At 33.4% G+C, this 19,783-nt stretch overlaps 1 protein-coding gene across 1 annotated transcript in view; it reads left to right on the top strand.

Annotated features, from left to right (window-relative positions):
• LOC145010025 (replication factor A protein 1-like) overlaps nucleotides 1–5,792 on the top strand; it is a 9,382-nt gene extending 3,590 nt beyond the window's left edge. The window contains exons 2-12 of the mRNA XM_078968622.1: nucleotides 3,104–3,260; nucleotides 3,358–3,619; nucleotides 3,730–3,823; nucleotides 3,905–4,032; nucleotides 4,108–4,192; nucleotides 4,329–4,458; nucleotides 4,554–4,762; nucleotides 4,842–4,962; nucleotides 5,047–5,229; nucleotides 5,403–5,471; nucleotides 5,565–5,792. Coding sequence (XP_078824748.1) covers nucleotides 3,104–3,260; nucleotides 3,358–3,619; nucleotides 3,730–3,823; nucleotides 3,905–4,032; nucleotides 4,108–4,192; nucleotides 4,329–4,458; nucleotides 4,554–4,762; nucleotides 4,842–4,962; nucleotides 5,047–5,229; nucleotides 5,403–5,471; nucleotides 5,565–5,792 — 1,666 coding nt within the window. The remainder of the gene's footprint in view (nucleotides 1–3,103; nucleotides 3,261–3,357; nucleotides 3,620–3,729; nucleotides 3,824–3,904; nucleotides 4,033–4,107; nucleotides 4,193–4,328; nucleotides 4,459–4,553; nucleotides 4,763–4,841; nucleotides 4,963–5,046; nucleotides 5,230–5,402; nucleotides 5,472–5,564) is intronic.
• The last annotated feature ends 13,991 nt before the right edge of the window (nucleotides 5,793–19,783 follow it).

Genomic DNA, 19,783 nt, shown 5'->3' with positions numbered 1-19,783 from the left:
AAACTAAATTTTATTTACAGAAAAGCACAGAATACTGGTTAAAACTTCGAAAAAAACCCTTTTCGGCCGGTTTCGCAGATTTTGCCGGTTATTTGTCCTTTTTCGTTAGTTTGCTCAAAATTTTGGGACTTTTCCAAAAATTACATAATAACCAAAATATTCGTACTTTGTTGAAAATTACCATGAAATTAATGGATATTATTATTAACAAATCATTTATAAACATAAAAAATATTTTTATTATAAAAAAAGAAAATAGAGTTGTTGATAATTTCTAGGAATAAATTGGTGGTCTAACTACTCTATTGCTTCCTGACCACTCAAACTCTCTACGTTCTTCCTATGCATTGTTGTGGGTATGATGGTGATATGAACTTAGTTATCCTTCCTCTAATGTTGGTGTTCCTCTTATGGTGTTTAACCTAACTACCAACCAACATTCATACCTTACATGTTAACAACCATCGGCTAACACACATCTATAAAATGTGAAAACTGAACCGTAAATGATAATTTATATGGAAACAAGTGAAGGGTTAATATCTCTTTAAATTTTCATTCAAAGTTTACTTTTCACTCTCGATAGATGTGTGTAATTTTATGGTTGTTACCGGGTAATGTTTGGAGGTTAGATAGTAGTTAGGTTAAAGAACATAATGAAAGATCTATATGTTCGTGTAATGATATTTTCTGATGACACATGATCATATAACATCATGCCTAATAGCAAGTAAACACTTATTGATTGTGTATAAATATTATCAAATCTTGTATTGGTCACACCTAACATACCACTTCTCACTCTCACTATGACACCCACAACGATACATAGGAAAAACATAGAGACTTTGAAGTGGTCTACAAACAATAGAGATGTAAATAGTCGACCATTCTATTCCTAGAAATTAGCAACAAATGTATTTCATTTGTTTATAATAAAAAAAAAATTATGTTTATAAATGATTTGTTAATAATAATATCCATTAATTCCATAGCAAACTTTTAAAAAAGTCTCAATATTTTGTTTATCGGGTAATTTTCAGAAAAATCCTAATATTTTGAGCAAACTAACGAAAAAGGACAGAATACCGGCTAAATCTATAAAACCGGCCAAAAAGGGTTTTTTTTTGAAGTTTTAGCCGGTATTTTGTGCTTTTTTGTAAACACAAAATAGTTCGGGACTTTTTTATAAATTAGACTAAAATTTTAGGGTTTTTCTGAAGATTTCCCTAGATAATTACTCTCATGACCGCTTTTAGCCATCTTCATCATTTTCTAGCATTTTCTTTTTGTTTTATAAAAATTATCAGAGGGTCTCTCTCTCCCAAAAAAAAAAGCACAAAATATATTAATAAGTCACTAGTAAATACTTACAACAACATATTTTCGTTTTATGTAGATATTATGTCTTTTATACCTAGATTTATTTATAGAGACACATAATAATTGTAACCATAACCAAATGCTACTTACACTCACAATATTTGTTTTTTAAAGTCAATTCATCATATTTTGACACACATAATAAAAGGCACATAACCATATACCACTAAAAGTAACATGTTTTCTTACTTTTACTAAGTCACTAGTAAACACCACCTATGGACACACAAATATTTAATGTGATCATATGTATCACCTTTTAGCTACATTGACTTTCATATGTATAAAAGGACATCATGATATAGAAACATATAAAATTGTCTCATGTCACCATATATTTATCTATTGTCTCATATAAAAAATATATCACAATGCTAATCAGTATTCATAGCTGATGGTGATGTCTGGTCACAGCGTTTAAGTGTGGCTAATAATTGTCACATTTATTCTTAATAAAAGAGTACTTTGGATGCCAAGTGTCCCTCTTTTACACCTCCAATTTGACACGTGTCTTCACCAGGGAACTCTTATGCATCAAATTCCCGCCCATTCTTTACACCAAAAATTCGAGAAATTGCCCCTAAACATCAGCAAAAAATCGAGAAACAGCCCCTAAAAATCAGCTCACATATTTTCAATTACCTGCAAATAAAAACTCATATCAATCCTATTTTTATCGTCAAAATCTCGATAAATCAGCATCGTGGATTTATATAAGCTCTTTTCAATTCACATTATCAACTCCTGTAAATCAGGAATCAAATGAATGCAAATCGTTGACTACAATTTCGTTTTTTTTCCTGCCAATTATTTGTAGATCATAATCATAAATCTGTACTGAATTCCAAATTTAAATCAATTACCCACTAATCAAATCCATAAAAATCAGGAATAAAATCTGTGCTTCATTAATCTCTGCATATTTATATATACCTATCGAATTGCACATAACCTTCTACTGGTTTGCTCTCCAATTTTCAGTTTCTTATTTGCTCTGCTCTACCGATTTGCAAAAGGTTAGTAATACAATCTTTTTTTTTTTATTTTAACATCAAACTCTACATCTATTTCAGTAGTTTCGATCATTCTTTGTTCTCTTTTTTTCGGTAGTTTCGATCATTCACAACTCATAATATGTTCAATTCTATGTTTACATCAATTAATTGACTTTCATTCTTGCTATGTTTGCAGGAAATGCAGTAACTATTTTAAAAGTTATTATTTTTTTCTTAACAATTATTTTCAGATCATACTCCTATACCTCTTTTTAAATTTAAATAAAAGCAAATTTATTTATGTAAAATACAATATGTAATCTTTAATTCGTTTTTTTTATTTCAGCCAATTATTTTCAAATCAAGCTGCACAAATAGTTTCATTTTTTATTGATTTTTTTTTTCTATCTTTGTGTTCAAACTGGAATTTGTTGTTTTTCATTTCATTTTATTTATGTTATTTGTTATTTTAACTTGTAACTTCACATTTCCATCTTTTCATACATTCTTTGTTTTCTTTTTTGCATGTCTTTCTATTCAAACTGTAATTCGTTTCTTTTAATATCAAATTGCACGAATAGTTCCGTTTTTTCATACATTTTTTGTTCTGTTCTTCTTGTCTTTGTCTTCAAATTGGAAATTGTTGTTGTTTAATTCAATTTATATATGTTATTTGTTATTTTACCTTCTAACTAAACATTTTATACATACTTTATTATTTGCAGATCAATGGCACATCCAGATGTTACTTTCATTGCAGATTTAGATGTACTCAAAGATGATTCAACTATCAAAGTCAGAGTGATAAACCTATGGAACCTTTTTTCATTTAATAACAATGCTGAACTCTTCTCTATTGAGTTAATTTTGATAGATGAACAGGTATCTATCAAGTTAACATTATATATTATTTACACATTAAAATATAATATGATTTAATTATAAATTTTATATATTATATTTCTTTTGGGGTACCAAGATACAAGCAAATGTATTAAAAAAATACATCTACCGATTCAAAAACATTTTAAAAGATGGCTTCGCATTTTACATAAAATATCCAAGCTTTGCATCACAAAAGATGGGTGCTTTCAGGTTAACTCAACAGGAACATAAACTTAGTTTTCTTCATGACACTGTTGTTACTGAGTGTCATGACTTTTCTGGAACTACATTTGGTTTTGAGTTTGTTGATTACCAGTCTATCATCTCATTGGTCCATCCTCAAAACACTACGATCGGTTAGTTGCATTTTAATATAGATTAATTATGGGCAATTTTTTTGTTTGAATATAATATTTTATCTTTATGTTAATAACAATATTTCATTCATATTTGTTGTTGTTAATAGATGTTATTGGATTAATCATTGCATTTGGTGAGATGGTACAAGACAATGCTGATATGAAAAAACACAGGCTCAACCTCCAAATCCAAGATGCAAAGTTTGTTAAAATTTATTTTTATTTTTGTATATTAGATTATATAATGATCATTTCATTTAATTTAAAACTTTTATTTTTTAGTGGTTTGCAACTGAGTGTCAATTTGTGGGGTGATTTTGCTTACAAAATGCAAGGCTTTCTTGATAACAACCCACACAATATTCATATCATTGTTATCATTCAATTTGCAAAACTTAGTATTTGGAGAGGTATATTGTATTATTTTCTTATTAAATATTATTCTATAATCATTACACTAACAATGAATAACATCTTTTTTATAGATTACCCCACAGTTAACACCTACTTTACCGTGTCAAAGTTGTTCATTAACACTGACATTGATGAAATCAATGATTTTAAGAAAAGGTAATTTATGTTATCATTGTAATTTCTACAATTAACTTTCTTGTGAGTAATATTACTTAATTTATGTTATTACATTCTAATTTCTACATCTAAATCTTATGTGACTAATATTTGTTAATTTGATTTTATCTAACAGTTTGGATGGAGATGATCGCCCGGATTCATCCATGAATACCATCACACTTATGAAGTCTAATAAGGTTTCTGAACATGATGATTTCATGGTTAAGTTTCAGTTGAAGACTATTGCTGATGTTTCTGAACCTGTGGAAGTGCGGCTTATATATACTTTATTATCAATATAGCTCTACTTTTTTTTTTGTTATACATATTTATTTATTAAAATAAAATTAATATGCAGAAAAATACATTCATTATCGTGGGCACTATAAAGGGAATTTTACAAAATGAACCATGGCATTATTTGGCATGTACAAATTGCAACTACAGAGCATTTCGGCCTCCTGGTGCAGACGATCAACCTGATGGAAATGGTTTAATTGGAGCAACTAATGGTTATGAATGTCATAATAAGGACTGCAAAAAAACTGAAACTTCAGTTATTCCGAGGTTATTAATTTCCTCCTGAATCAGTTAAACCTATGTTATATTTCGTATATATAAATATTATTTTGGATTTTTTTTATAGATTTATGATTCTGATACGTGTGCAAGACAATACTGGTACTGTTACCTTAACCATGTTTGAAAGAGATGGAAAGTATCTTTTGAAGAAATCAGCCAATGAACTGTTTAAAAAAGCAGTGCAGGTGGTGCACCATAAATAAAATTAATTAATACATTGACTTTATATATTTACTTAACCAAACTTTTTTTTACTTTTATTATTGTAGCTTGGTTTTGGTACTGCTTTTTATCCCGGAGAGATAAATGCACTGAAAGGTTTGAAGTTGGCTTTTAAAATATCAATCAAAAACTTCAACATCTCAAAAAAGAACAACCAATACAGTATATGTAGAGTCAGTGATGATGAAAAGTTGATTGAAGAACTGGAAAATAAGTTTACTGCTTCCCAGGTCATTATATTTATTATTATTATTCAGATTTTGAGATTATTATATTTTTTGTGTTTTTATGTATATATAAACCTTATTGTACTTACTAAATAATAGTCTAAATATTTGATATAAATGTTTACACGTTTATTTAATATGCTGACCTATGTTCATATTTTTTTTTTATTATGCAGGTTGGTAATTCACAGTCATTTGATATTGGTGAATCTGATTTTGAAACACAAAATAATAAGACTTTGAAGGTAGATGTACACATTATATTTGTATCTAATTATTATATAAATATTAGTTCACTTTATAAATTAATTAATTAATTACAATTGTTTTCTGTTTAGGATCAAATTTCTGGAACAGGCGACAACATAACACCTTCCACAGTTGATAAAAACTCAGCAACAAGTCCCATGAAGAGTTTCAATACACAAACAGTTTTGAAGAGAAATTTGGAAGAAGTATTTGATTTGGAGTTGAATGAAAAGTTATCATCATCAAAAACTCCAAAAATTTCACCAGACGGACGCATTAACGAGATTGTGAACGTCAAGTTGGAAAAAAATGGCTGAGTTATTATTTTAATTTGAAGTTTCATAAGGTAGTGAACCATGGCTTTTAAACAATATTTATGCATTTTATTTTTCATTCGGTACTTTGATATTATTGTTTGGAGGTTTTAAACATTTGTTGGGGATGATTGTTTTTTAATGGTATGTTTATCGTGCATTTTTAATATTTTATGAATTTATAATTTAGAAATTATTTTGTTGTTTAATAAATATTTTTAAACCTGTTTTTCATGTTATCAATGCATTAAGGTAAAGAATATCACAATTGAGTTTGAACTGCAATATACTTTCATATTACTAAATTTCTAAATCAGTTATGTAAAAGAGTATTTGATGCAATCTATTATCTTTTTTACTATTAGTAAATATTCATACCATTATTAAAAGTATTAAGTACCTTTCACTAATAGTGAGACCATCAAGTTGCTAGATTGCTAGATTGTGAAGATTCAAACTTTGTTTACTTTTTGAAGTAGAACCTATATAAATCATCACCAAATATATTTAATATTCAATATGTTTAATATTTTTTTTATCAACTATCATAGTAAATAATATATTACGTTTTTTACCTTTCAACTAACCATAACAATCACATGTCCATAACGAAATATTGCTTGTGTTTGTACATTTGAACCCTTCATCCATTTTTAAACCATTCTCGGCACCTTTTACTACATTTCCTGCGAAATAATCAATAAAACAAATAAGATTATTTAATTTAATAATGTTGGAATTGGATATTTGGATCACCTGATGCCACAAGAAGGAATAAATAAATAATTTTTTCTTATATTTGACTATAATTTATTAAGCATTTAAGTATATGTGAATGTAAAGTTTGTGAATCTTAAAGATTTAAAGTTTATAAAGCGACACATACTCTCTCAATTGAGAAGTAGCACTGTTTTGAGCATGATAGAAAAAATCACTATCCTGAAATAAATAAAGCAACATTCTTTAGTCATAAAGGCTGAAATATATCCAAAAACCATGCCAAGAAATTAGAACAATATCGACACTTATAGTAGAGATGCACTAAAGGGTAAAATCGTCAAATTACAAAATAGGCATAATGACACAACTATGATTGTATGTACGAATACGCATAATTTTGTAAATTTCATTCTGAAAATTAGAAAAATGCAAACAGTATATATAAATTGTTTGTTATATGTAGAGATGCACTAAAGGGTAAAATCATCAAATTTCAAAATTGTTGGAGGTTCTCAGCCATCTCTTCTATTGTTTGAATTTCTCTTTTGTTATGACTAATATCCGCTAATATATTGGTAAGAAAAATTCAAATATTTGGTGTTTGGATGTGGTTAAAGACATTCTTGGAATGAAAAAATATTACCCATCCAAACTGTTCCAGCTGAGACAAAAAGCCCTTCTTCCTTAAAAACAGGAAGAGACTCACCAATAAGCATAGACTCATCCACAACACTTCTTCCAGCAATAACTTTCCCTTGAACACAAGAATGTGGCATCCCATCCAAGCTCAGTGTTAAGAAGTGAGATCTAGAAGATGGAGAATGTATTAGTAGTATAAAACATGTAATGACGTGTTGAAAAATTGATAAAAATATGATGTCTACGAATGAGAAGCTTACAACACTTATCATAAAAGCAGAAATGGATCCAAATCCAACAAGTGAGTTCATATTTGGAGAGCCCTTAAAGAATGCCTTTAGACCATCATAAAGCAAACCTGAGAAAACTTTCATTGGATATAAATCATATGATCAGATGGATTATTGACAGAATGTCAAAATTGTTTCTTCAGGTATGAATTAAAATTTAAAACCAACCTCTACTGTATCCCAACAAAGCACCAATAGCTAAACTGCCTTTGAAATAGGAATTTTGAAAGAATATTCTTGGAATGGGATGCCATCTCTTCTATTGTTGTAATTTCTCTTTTGTTATGATGAATATCCGCTAATATATAGGTAAGAAAAATTCAATTTGTTGGTGTTTGGGTGTAGTTTTAACTTTAATATTAAACTTATTTCTTAGATGTAATTGATGATATAGAGATCATATGTATTATACCTAAAATTGAAACCCTAAATATACAATTATACAAATGTCATATAATTTGGAAGGTATATCAACTACAGTAACTGTTTTATTTACTCATATATTATCCCGTGATTTATTTTGCACCAAATTATGTATAAATTTTCACAAATTCAAAATTCAAATATTTAAACAAACACAAAAAAATTTCAAATTTCGAACCAAAAGCATATCTACCTGATTGTGTTTCCGCTCTTAAAGAATTTCAAGGCATTCCTTTCAACAACTTCAGTTTTCGCTAACATCTTCAAATACAAGATTTCTGGAGAAATAAAATCAGGTAAGATTTCTTTAATAAAATGTATTTTCTCTTACAAAAACTAAGATTAACAATCAATTGATCTTCTCTCACCTCTGATCGTCATTTTTTCAACTGCCAAAGCTGCATTTTTTTAGTCTCTGAGTTCGACATCAACTATTACTGGATGTAAGCTTCTCTTCACTTCAAATTTCTAATCGGTTGTGTAGTAGTATATTTCTTTATCGATTTAGATGGAGAATCTTTGACACCGTTTCAGATTTTCATCGGTGGTTCTCGAGATATGTATGTAATCGATTCTAGGTCTGGTTTGTTTTACATCGTTTCTTTTACAGACAAAGGGGAAAGGGGGAAATATTGGGATGCCGGCAAATGTTAAGTGAAAATAATTTTTTTGATAACAATGTTAAGTGAAAAAAAATTATAGGTCGTATCTATTAATTTGCTTGTATTTATATATATTATTATACAATATTAACTATTATTATTAATTTATACATAAAAAATGTCTTAATTTATAAATAAAATATCTTTATATATATATATATATATATATATATATATATATATATATATATATATATATATATATAACTCATTACCCATTATGATTTACAACTACCATTTGTTTGTTTGCTATTTTATTATTAATCAATTATTTAATTAAAGTTTATACGTATCACATAAGTTACTAATCATTTGTAATGGGTATCTTTAAATTATTAATTTTTTTAATGTTATTTTTTTTATATATGAAACAAGAACATGGATACCACATATGCCAAAGAAAAAAGAAAAAAAAGAAAGTTATACTTGGATAATAAGAAATCCAAGAAAAACTATAACGCGGAATCGTCTCAACATATACCTATTGCCCATGCTATTCCTTTTAGCGAATATAGTAATTTCTTACTTTGTTTTACATATGTAATATGTTTTATTTATTTATTTTTAATGTGTTCTTCATAATTATTTTAAAAATAAATAAACGTTTATACAATATAATATATTGAACTTTATATAACTAAACGTCGTTAAATTATTTACTATTATTTTAGAGGTTCAATTAACACTACATACTTTACTAACGCTAAAGAGAGGAGAAAAATTAGAAAGTTATATTTGGATGATAAAAAATCCAAAATAACTTGTAATACAACTACGCATCAAAAATCTTCTATTACACGTGTTTCTAAAATATCGAATAACGGTATTCTTATTCATTATTTATACAATTATTTTTTAACTATATAAAATATATCGAAATTTTGTATTATTAATTTTATTCTCTTTTTAAAAATTAATTTTATTTGTTTTATTACTAATTATTTTTTTCTCATTACATAACAGATGTCTACAATCGTCGTCGTCATTTAGTATCTATAGATAACTATAGAAACGTTACATCAAATAAGGAAAACGAAAAGTCGGTCAAATCATTTGTATATCAACATACAACTATTCATTCTCCTTCTACAAATATATATGTTAGAACTCCCTTATCTAACATTTCAAATGGTATGTATTTGTTTATAGACAAATTCTAAAACATATGTTTCGTATTTATATAATTTATAAAAATTCCTAACATTATAATTAATATTTTTATTTTATCAGGAAATTATATTTTTAATAATAACATTCAAACACCGCTATCTATTAACAATGATAATTCGGTGTTTGATATTGGCATGACATCCACCGGTTATTCAACCATCATTCAAAAATCATCATCAATCAAGTTACCAAGAGGAAAATATCAATTAAAAAGGAAGGTTACACATATATGTGCTATTCCTATGTTTGACTTGACATTAGATGAAGATATTAATGATGCCCATATTATTGAAGATGTTTTCCGCGGTACTTCGATAGGTGATCATAATTATATAAAATTTAATATTACTTATTTTTTATTCTTTATTTATATTCATGAATTTTTATTATTTATGGAATTCAACAGATTACTTGGATCATGGAGACCAGCTTGTTATATGCCAGATGTGTCATGCAAAACTATCGACAGATGAATTGGTTAGAGGAAAACAAAAAAGGAATACATCTTATTCCTTATGTTGTGGTTACGGAAAAGTTGAGCTACCACCTTTAAAAAAAGCACCGTTATCTTACAAAAATCTATACCGTTCCATAGATTCTAAAAGCAAATACTTCATGAAGAACATTCGACGTTACAATTCAATGTTTTCATTTACATCAATGGGAGGCAAAGTTGATTCATCTATCAACACAGGCAACGCACCATACATATTCAGACTTAGCGGTCAAAATTATCATAATATGGGAAGTCTTCTACCTACAGGTGTATCAAGACCAAAATTCAATCAGTTATACATATATGATACGGAGAACGAGCTTTCAAATAGATCGACAAGTATTGGGTATATTTTTACAATTAACTTCAATAAATATTTTCACTTCATTTAATTTTATTTACTAACAATAATTATTTTTTTTTATAATATTTTCAGTGGATCAACAAACGCTTCTACATCAAGTTCAAGACCATATGATCTCCCGATTATAGAATTTTTGAAGGTTATGTTAGATTCAAACAATGCATTGGTGTGTGACATCCCCAAAATCACGGCCAGAAAAGACTGATTTTCATTTATGCTTTTAAAATAATTTCAGAGTAAATCCTTTTGATTTGAAAGAGTTGCGGAATTTGTTCCCAAAAACAAAACATAATAAAACAATGTTTACCAAAGCATTTCATAAAAGAAATGTATTTTCATTATATAATCAAAACTCGGGGTGTCATGTTCCGATACAGACCATTAAGCATAAACAATAACATTACAAGTCATTCAACAAATATATACATATACAGACTTGTAAACAAAACAACTTGATGGTTCATCCATCTTACGCCCTTGCGCTACTTCCTGTAATACAAATAAAACTGAGTGGGTCAGACTTGGGAGCCTGGTGAGCATACAGGGTTTTCAACCCACAATAAATAATTAAATTAATTATTATCAACCAACAATAACCCAGTTACCCATTCCCGTTATTCTCACTTTATGTACCTAAAATAACTAACACAATGGACCTAATCTAAGAATATTTTCATCGGGGTGACAACACATGCTGCGGGGGTTCCTCAGCAATATAAGTCAAATAAGGCAACCATGAGGGGGATGGAATACAGCGAATGAACACCCAAGTTCATTAACACCTACATGTTATGAGCCTGCTAGCGTTCCACTAGACTGTCTAGAAAAGTCTGTGGTCGTCATCTAAATTCCGCTAAATGACTGGATCAAAACAACAACGAGGCCTCTCATCCGTTTATTACACACCAACTATCTACCCATGTTCTACCCAACATATTAGTAGATAAAAACATACATTTTTATACATATTTTCAAAACCTGTATAGCATGCTTGATCAATACATTTTCCATATAACAGATGAGGCACGCACACATAACACGTATTTCATATAGAAATAATCAGATCTGTAAGATAGAAGAAAGTGAGTATACATTCACACACATAACAACAAAATATACACATAACACGTATCTCGTATAAAATACTTCATAATTATACGTTAGGAGAAAGTAACAACACACTCACAGATATAAACAATAATATACTTAATACACTCAAACCATACTTGTATTATTATTGCGTTTATGAAGGGTAGTATACACTCACTTGATCAGAAGATGATTGGACAACACTACGACTTGCAAAAGTAGTAATCCTCAGCAGATCTGGAAGATCTCTACAAAAATCGAACTTCTCGTGGGCAGAGCTTCGGCTCGGAAACCGTATTTCTCGGGATCTTCGGGATCTCGGGACTTGCTTCGGGAATCGGGAATATTATCGGGGCTTTGGGGTAATTCTAGCACGCAAATCGAGGCAAAACGGGAGAGAGAATGGAGAAAAATAGCAAAGAAACTCGGCAGCCTCGCATCCTATTTATAGGAGGCTGATGCCTCGGAGTACGCGGGGCGTACTGGTCCGAAATCGTCACTGCGTTCGTCATCCGAAGTCCTCGAGTGCGAGTGTCGACATATTCGATGTACGCGGGGCGTACTAGAGTATGCGGGGCGTACTCCGGATGAGTCCGGTGACTCGCCTTCGGATAAGGCCGGATTTTCCAATTAAAATTAAATACAAATTATTTAATAAACTTCGGAAATTCATATCTTCTTCATACGAACTCCATTTTCGACGTTCTTTATATCCACGCGAAGGTGAGACTATGCTCTACAACTTTCGTTAAGACTCCGTCGGCTAATTTTGACTTTATTTTTATTATTTATTTTTAATAGGCCGGGACAGAAAATTTCGTTATAAATTCATAACTTCTTCGTTTGACGTCCGTTCTCGCCTAACTTTTTATCGTTTTGATACTAACAACGAGATCTTCGATTCTCGTTTAGATCACTAAGGCTAAATATCGCTCGAACGTAAATTTCACTTTTTACGTTATTCAACGGTGCCGGTTCTGTCGCGAAACTTCGACAGGTCATAACTTCTTCGTTATAACTCGGATTTCGGCATTCTTTATATCTTCGGAAACCTTGTTTCAACTACTACAACATTATCTAAAGATATCAAGTTTATTTTACACTTAAATTTTGACGCTTATTTTTATTCTTAATTAATCAAACCATATAATTAAGCAATTAAGCACAAAACACATAATACTCAAATAATACACTTATATTATTTCAAAACGGGTTACAAAGGTTAACCTAGACTATTACATTGCTAAAATTGGCAAGCCCAGAAACACAGGCGTTACAATTCTCCCCACCTTAGAATGATTTCGTCCCTGGAATCACACCTCAACAAACAAATGCGGATAGCGACCCATCATGTCACTCTCCGTCTCCCAGTTGAGATTCGGTCCATTCATGTGTTTCCATCGGACAAGCACTAACTCGACCATCTTGCGTCGCAACTTCTTAGTTTTTCGGTCAACAATTGCCTCTGGTTCTTCAATCAACCTTTTGTTCTCATCGATTCTCAACTCCGAAAGTGGAATCATGTCGGGAACTTCCCCCGTGAACTTACGTAAGTAACATGCATGAAAAGTGTTATGAATTCCATTCATTTCTTCTGGTAGTTCGAGCTTGTAAGCTTGGTTCCCAATTCTCTGAAGAACTTTAAACGGTCCAATAAACCTTGGACTCAACTTTCCCCTTTTACCAAATCTTATAAGTCCTTTCCACGGCGAGACTTTAAGCAAAACCGAATCTCCAACTTCAAAAGTCATCGGTCTTTGCTTTTTGTCAGCATAGCTCTTTTGACGATCTTGAGCCACTAACATTCTTTCCATAATTATTTTCAACTTTTCAGCAGTTTGATGAACCAACTCCGGTCCCATAAACTGCTTTTCCCCAGCCTCAAGCCAACAAGACGGTGTACGACACTTTTGTCCATACAAAGCTTGGTAAGGTGCCATCTTAATGCTCGAGTGAAAACTATTGTTATAGGAAAATTCTACCAATGGTAAATGTTCATCCCAATTACCTAGGAATTCCAAGGTACATGCTCTCAACATATCTTCAAGTGTTTGTATTGTCCGTTCGCTCTGACCATCAGTCTGCGGATGGTAAGCTGTACTTAAACACAACTTGGTACCCAATTCCTCTTGTAGACTTTTCCAAAATCGTGAGGTGAAACGGCTATCACGATCCGACACAATCGTTATCGGAACACCGTGAAGTCTCACAATTTCCTTCACATAAAAATATGCAAGCTTTTCCATAGACCATTTCTCCCTAGCTGCTATGAAATGCGCACTCTTAGTGAATCGATCGATGACCACCCAAATCATGTCGTGACCATTCTTTGTTCTGGGCAGTTTAGTGACAAAATCCATAGCAATGTCTTCCCACTTACCCATAGGCACTGGTAAAGGTTCTAAACTCCCATACGGTTTCTGATGTTGTGTCTTGACTCTCGCACAAGTCACACACTCTGCCACATACTTTACAACATCAAGCTTCATCATCGGCCACCAGTAGTAGGGTTTCAGGTCCCTATACATTTTAGTGCTACCGGGATGAATCGAGTACATGGTCTTGTGAGCTTCTTCCATCAGAAGATCTCTTATTCCTCCTGTCTTAGGTATCCAAATCCGATCTTGGAACACCTTCAGTCCATGACTGTTTACACCGAACACCAACGTTTTGCCCAAACGTTCCTCCTTTCGGTCATTCTTCTCAGAAGCTTCGCTTTGAGCTTTCTTTATACTTTCCACAATGGTCGAGACAACTTCAATTCTCAACGCTCTTGGCCTTTTCCTTTCAAGATTGACTTTCCGACTGAGAGCATCAGCAACAACATTAGCTTTACCGGGATGGTAGAGTATCTCACAGTCGTAGTCCTTGAGTAATTCCAGCCAGCGTCGTTGCCTCATATTCAATTTCTTCTGATTAAAGAGATATTGGAGACTCTTATGATCAGTGAAAAGTTTGCACTTCGTGCCATAGAGGTAATGCCTCCATATCTTCAGAGCGAAAACTACCGCTGCCAACTCCAAATCATGAGTCGGGTAGTTCTTTTCATGCTCCTTCAGCTGTCGAGACACATATGCTATCACCTTTTCTCTTTGGGTCAAAACACAACCCAATCCAACACCAGACGCATCGCTATAAACAGTGAAGTCTTCAACTCCATCGGGTAGAGAAAGTATCGGTGCCTCGCATAGCTTCTTCTTTAGCTTCTCGAATGCTTCTTTATGCTTATCACTCCAAGCATAAGTAGCTCCTTTGTGGGTCAAAGCTGTTAATGGACTAGCGATCGAAGAAAAGCCTTGGATAAACCTGCGGTAATATCCGGCTAATCCTAAAAAGCTTCGGATTTCCATGGGACTTTTCGGTTGTTCCCACTTCATTACAGCTTCAATCTTTGCTGGATCAACCATTATCCCCTCTTGGTTGACCACGTGACCCAAGAATTGGACTTCTCGAATCCAAAAATCACATTTGGAGAACTTAGCATACAGCTTCTCCTTCTTCAAGACTTCTAACACTTCTCGCAAGTGTCTGCCATGCTCCTCCTGGCTTTTCGAGTAAATCAGAATGTCATCTATGAACACTATCACGGATTTATCAAGGAACGGATTACAAACCCTATTCATTAAATCCATGAATGCTGCCGGAGCATTGGTTAGTCCAAACGACATAACCAAGAACTCGTAGTGTCCATATCTAGTTCTGAACGCAATCTTCTCTATATCCTGCTCTCTCACTTTCAGCTAATGATATCCTGACCTTAGGTCGATCTTCGAGAAATAGCTCGAACCTTGTAGTTGATCGAATAGGTTATCAATCCTCGGCAACGGATATCTATTCTTTATTGTTGCCTTATTCAACTCTCAGTAATCAATGCACATCCTCATGCTTCCATCTTTCTTCTTCACGAATAACACCGGAGCTCCCCAGGGTGATGAACTAGGTCTAATGAAACCCTTGTCCAATAACTCCTGAAGTTGCATCATTAGCTCCTTCATCTCCGTCGGTGCTAATCGATAAGGTGCTTTTGCAATTGGCGTTGTTCCTGGTAACAAGTCAATTCGGAACTCCACTTGTCTATCAGGTGGTAATCCAGGAAGATCTTCGGGAAATACTTCCGGATAATCACACACCATAGGAATACTCTGCATCACCTTCTTTTCCTTCTTAGCATCAATCACGAATGCTAAATATGATGTACATCCCTTGGTCAAACACTTTCTGGCTTTCATTAGGGAAGTGATTCCAGAATTCACTCGGCGTTTGTCCCCATACACCATAAACGATTCCTTTCCAAGCGGGTTTACTTTAACTATCTTCTTCTTGCATAAAATTTCGGCATCATTGGCACTAAGCCAATCCATTCCCAACACGATGTTGAAACCATTAAGTTCGATAAGTAATAATTCCTCGTGAAACTTATTCCCATTAAGGTCGATTAAGATGTTTTTCATACGATGGATAACAGGTACAAACTTGCCACTAGCAACTTCGACTAATAAAGCATTATCTAGTCTATCAACAGGCAAAGCTAGTTTTCTACCAAATTCATCCGATATAAAGGAGTAGTTGGCTCCAGAATCAAATAAAATTTGGGCAGGCAATGTGTTTACGAGAAAGGTACCTGAAGCGACATCAGCTTCATCTTTAGTAGCTTCCAATGTCATCTGGAATGCTCTCGCCTTCGGCTTTGGTGGAATGTTGGGCTTAGCTGCCTCCTTCTTCTTCGGACAGTCTTTCAAAATGTGCCCCTCGTCATTACAACCAAAACACATCCTTTTGTTGTCCGGACATTCATTGGCAAAATGTCCAACCTTCCCACACTTGTAGCAGGTCACATCCTCGCTACATTTCCCAAAGTGCTTTTTCTTACACTTATCACACCACTTCGCTTCGCTTCCTTTTCCTCCAATCTTTTTCGAATCAAATTTCGAAAATTTGCCTTTCTTACCGGAACCAGATGTTCCCTCAAACTTCCTCTTCTCACCAACCTCAACCTTGTTGGTGGTTCTCCCCTTTATCATGTTCTCAACAGACTTGGCAGCCCAGATAGCTGCCTCTAAAGTATGTGCCTGACGTACTGGCACCTCGTACTCCCATGGGAGTCCCTTCGCATACCGGTCCACCTTTGTCAGCTCGTCTGGAACGATACGCAAGGCAAACTCCATTTTATCGGTGAAGTTATTGGTGTATTCATCAACTGACATGCGGCCTTTCGTTAGTGTCAGAAACTTGTTCTCTAGCTCCAATAGATTTTGAGCCGAGCAGAACTTGCGCTTGAACTGCACCAAGAACTCTGCCCATGACAATTGCAGTGGCTCATTTGGGCTTAAAGTCTTCCCTAAAGTGTTCCACCAACGAACGGATCCACCTCGGAATTGATGCACTGCATAGATAGTCTGCAACTTGCCTCTGCAGCCACAAGTCATGAAGGCCAATTCCATTTCTGAGATCCAATCCATAACTCCAATCGGATCCTCCTTTCCATTGAAGGTCGATGGTTTGCAAGTTAGAAAGTCCTTGTACTTGCATCCCATTCCATCATTCCTTCCATCATGGTTGTCTCGCCTAACTATCGGTGGGTTGGCTTGACCAACTGATCTACTGAAGTTTCCACCTTCCGAGTGCCCTTCATTTAATTCAGGCTCTTCCACATGAATTGACAGTTCTTCCTGATCCTGTTGAAGCAACCGTCTAGTTTCATGCATCTGACGATCCAACATTGTTTGAATCATCATTTGCACACCGTCCATGGTTATTGGCTCAGGTGCTGCTGCTACGACAGGTCTTTGCTCAATCATTGGTGGTTGATTCCTGTTTTCATCAGCATTTCCAACTCCACTTCTTGTTCTCACCATTTTTTATCTACACACCGAATAAGGTGAAATTAGATCCTTATTCACGATAGATATTCAAATCATCCTTACCACTCCGAAACGTTTACATGCTAGTTCTAATATCGTAGACGTACGCTTAGAATCCTACACACATAAAGTTTCTAGATCCGGTCGGCAACAGACCATAGATCCGAACAAATAATATCATATATGGCAACATATAACATTTAGCACATAAAGCATTTTAGGCAACTTTCCTAAAATAAACTAGTGCTTGTGTCTAAAATGTAACAGACACACATCTCAAAATTTCACTTAGCATTCTAAGTTTAAGTCTAGAAATCCTAAAATTCTTAGTTCGCTTAAACTAATGCTCTGATACCAACTGTGACATCCCCAAAATCACGGCCAGAAAAGACCGATTTTCATTTATGCTTTTAAAATAATTTCAGAGTAAATCCTTTTGATTTGAAAGAGTTGCGGAATTTGTTCCCAAAAACAAAACATGATAAAACAATGTTTACCAAAGCATTTCATAAAAGAAATGTATTTTCATTATATAATCAAAACTCGGGGTGTCATGTTCCGATACAGACCATTAAGAATAAACAAAAACATTACAAGTCATTCAACAAATATATACATATACAGACTTGTAAACAAAACAACTTGATGGTTCATCCATCTTACGCCCTTGCGCCACTTCCTGTAATACAAATAAAACTGAGTGGGTCAGGCTTGGGAGCCTGGTGAGCATATAGGGTTTTCAACCCACAATAAATAATTAAATTAATTATTATCAACCAACAATAACCCAGTTACCCATTCCCGTTATTCTCACTTTATGTACCTAAAATAACTAACACAATGGACCTAATCTAAGAATATTTTCATCGGGGTGACAACACATGTTGCGGGGGTTCCTCGGTAATATAAGTCAAATAAGGCAACCATGAGGGGGATGGAATACAGCGAATGAACACCCAAGTTCATTAACACCTACATGTTATGAGCCTGCTAGCGTTCCACTAGACTGTCTAGAAAAGTCTGTGGTCGTCATCTAAATTCCGCTAAATGACTGGATCAAAACAACAACGAGGCCTCTCATCCGTTTATTACACACCAACTATCTACCCATGTTCTACCCAACATATTAGTAGATAAAAACATACATTTTTATACATATTTTCAAAACCTGTATAGCATGCTTGATCAATACATTTTCCATATAACAGATGAGGCACGCACACATAACACGTATTTCATATAGAAATAATCAGATCTGTAAGATAGAAGAAAGTGAGTATACATTCACACACATAACAACAAAATATACACATAACACGTATCTCGTATAAAATACTTCATAATTATACGTTAGGAGAAAGTAACAACAGACACACACATATAAACAACAATATACTTAATACACTCAAACTATACTTGTATTATTATTGCGTTTATGAAGGGTAGTATACACTCACTTGATCAGAAGATGATCGGACAACACTACGACTTGCAAAAGTAGCAATCCTCAGCAGATCTGGAAGATCTCTACAAAAATCGAACTTCTCGTGGGCAGAGCTTCGGCTCAGAAACCGCACTTCTTGGGATCTTTGGGATCTCGGGACTTGCTTCGGGACTTGAGAATATTACCGGGGCTTCGGGGTAATTCTGGAACGCAAATCGAGGCAAAACAGGAGAGAGAATGGAGAAAAATAGCAAAGAAACTCGGCAGCCTCGCATCCTATTTATAGGAGGCTGATGCCTCGGAGTACGCGGGGCGTACTGGTCCGAAATCATCACTGCGTTCGTCATCCGAAGTCCTCAAGTGCGAGTGTCGACATCTTCGCTGTACGCGGGGCGTACTCCGGATGAGTCCGGTGACTCGCCTTCGGATAAGGTCGGATTTTCCAATTAAAATTAAATACAAATTATTTAATAAACTTCGGAAATTCATATCTTCTTCATACGAACTCCGTTTTCGATGTTCTTTATATCCACGCGAAGGTGAGACTATACTATACAACTTTCGTTTAGACTCCGTCGGCTAATTTTTTGACTTTATTTTTATTATTTATTTTTAATAGGCCGGGACAGAAAATTTCGTTATAAATTCATAACTTCTTCGTTTGACGTCCGTTCTCGCCTAACTTTTTATCGCTTTGATACTAAAAACGAGATCTTCGATTCTCGTTTAGATCACTAAGGCTAAATATCGCTCTAATGTAAATTTCACTTTTTACGTTATTCAGCGGTGCCGGTTCTGTCGCGAAACTTCGACAGGTCATAACTTCTTCGTTATAA

This window comes from Lactuca saligna, chromosome 8, assembly GCF_052625555.1.
Source record: "Lactuca saligna cultivar CGN05327 chromosome 8, ASM5262555v1, whole genome shotgun sequence".
Taxonomy (NCBI): Eukaryota; Viridiplantae; Streptophyta; class Magnoliopsida; order Asterales; family Asteraceae; genus Lactuca; species Lactuca saligna.
This window is presented reverse-complemented; position numbering and strand designations above follow the sequence as displayed.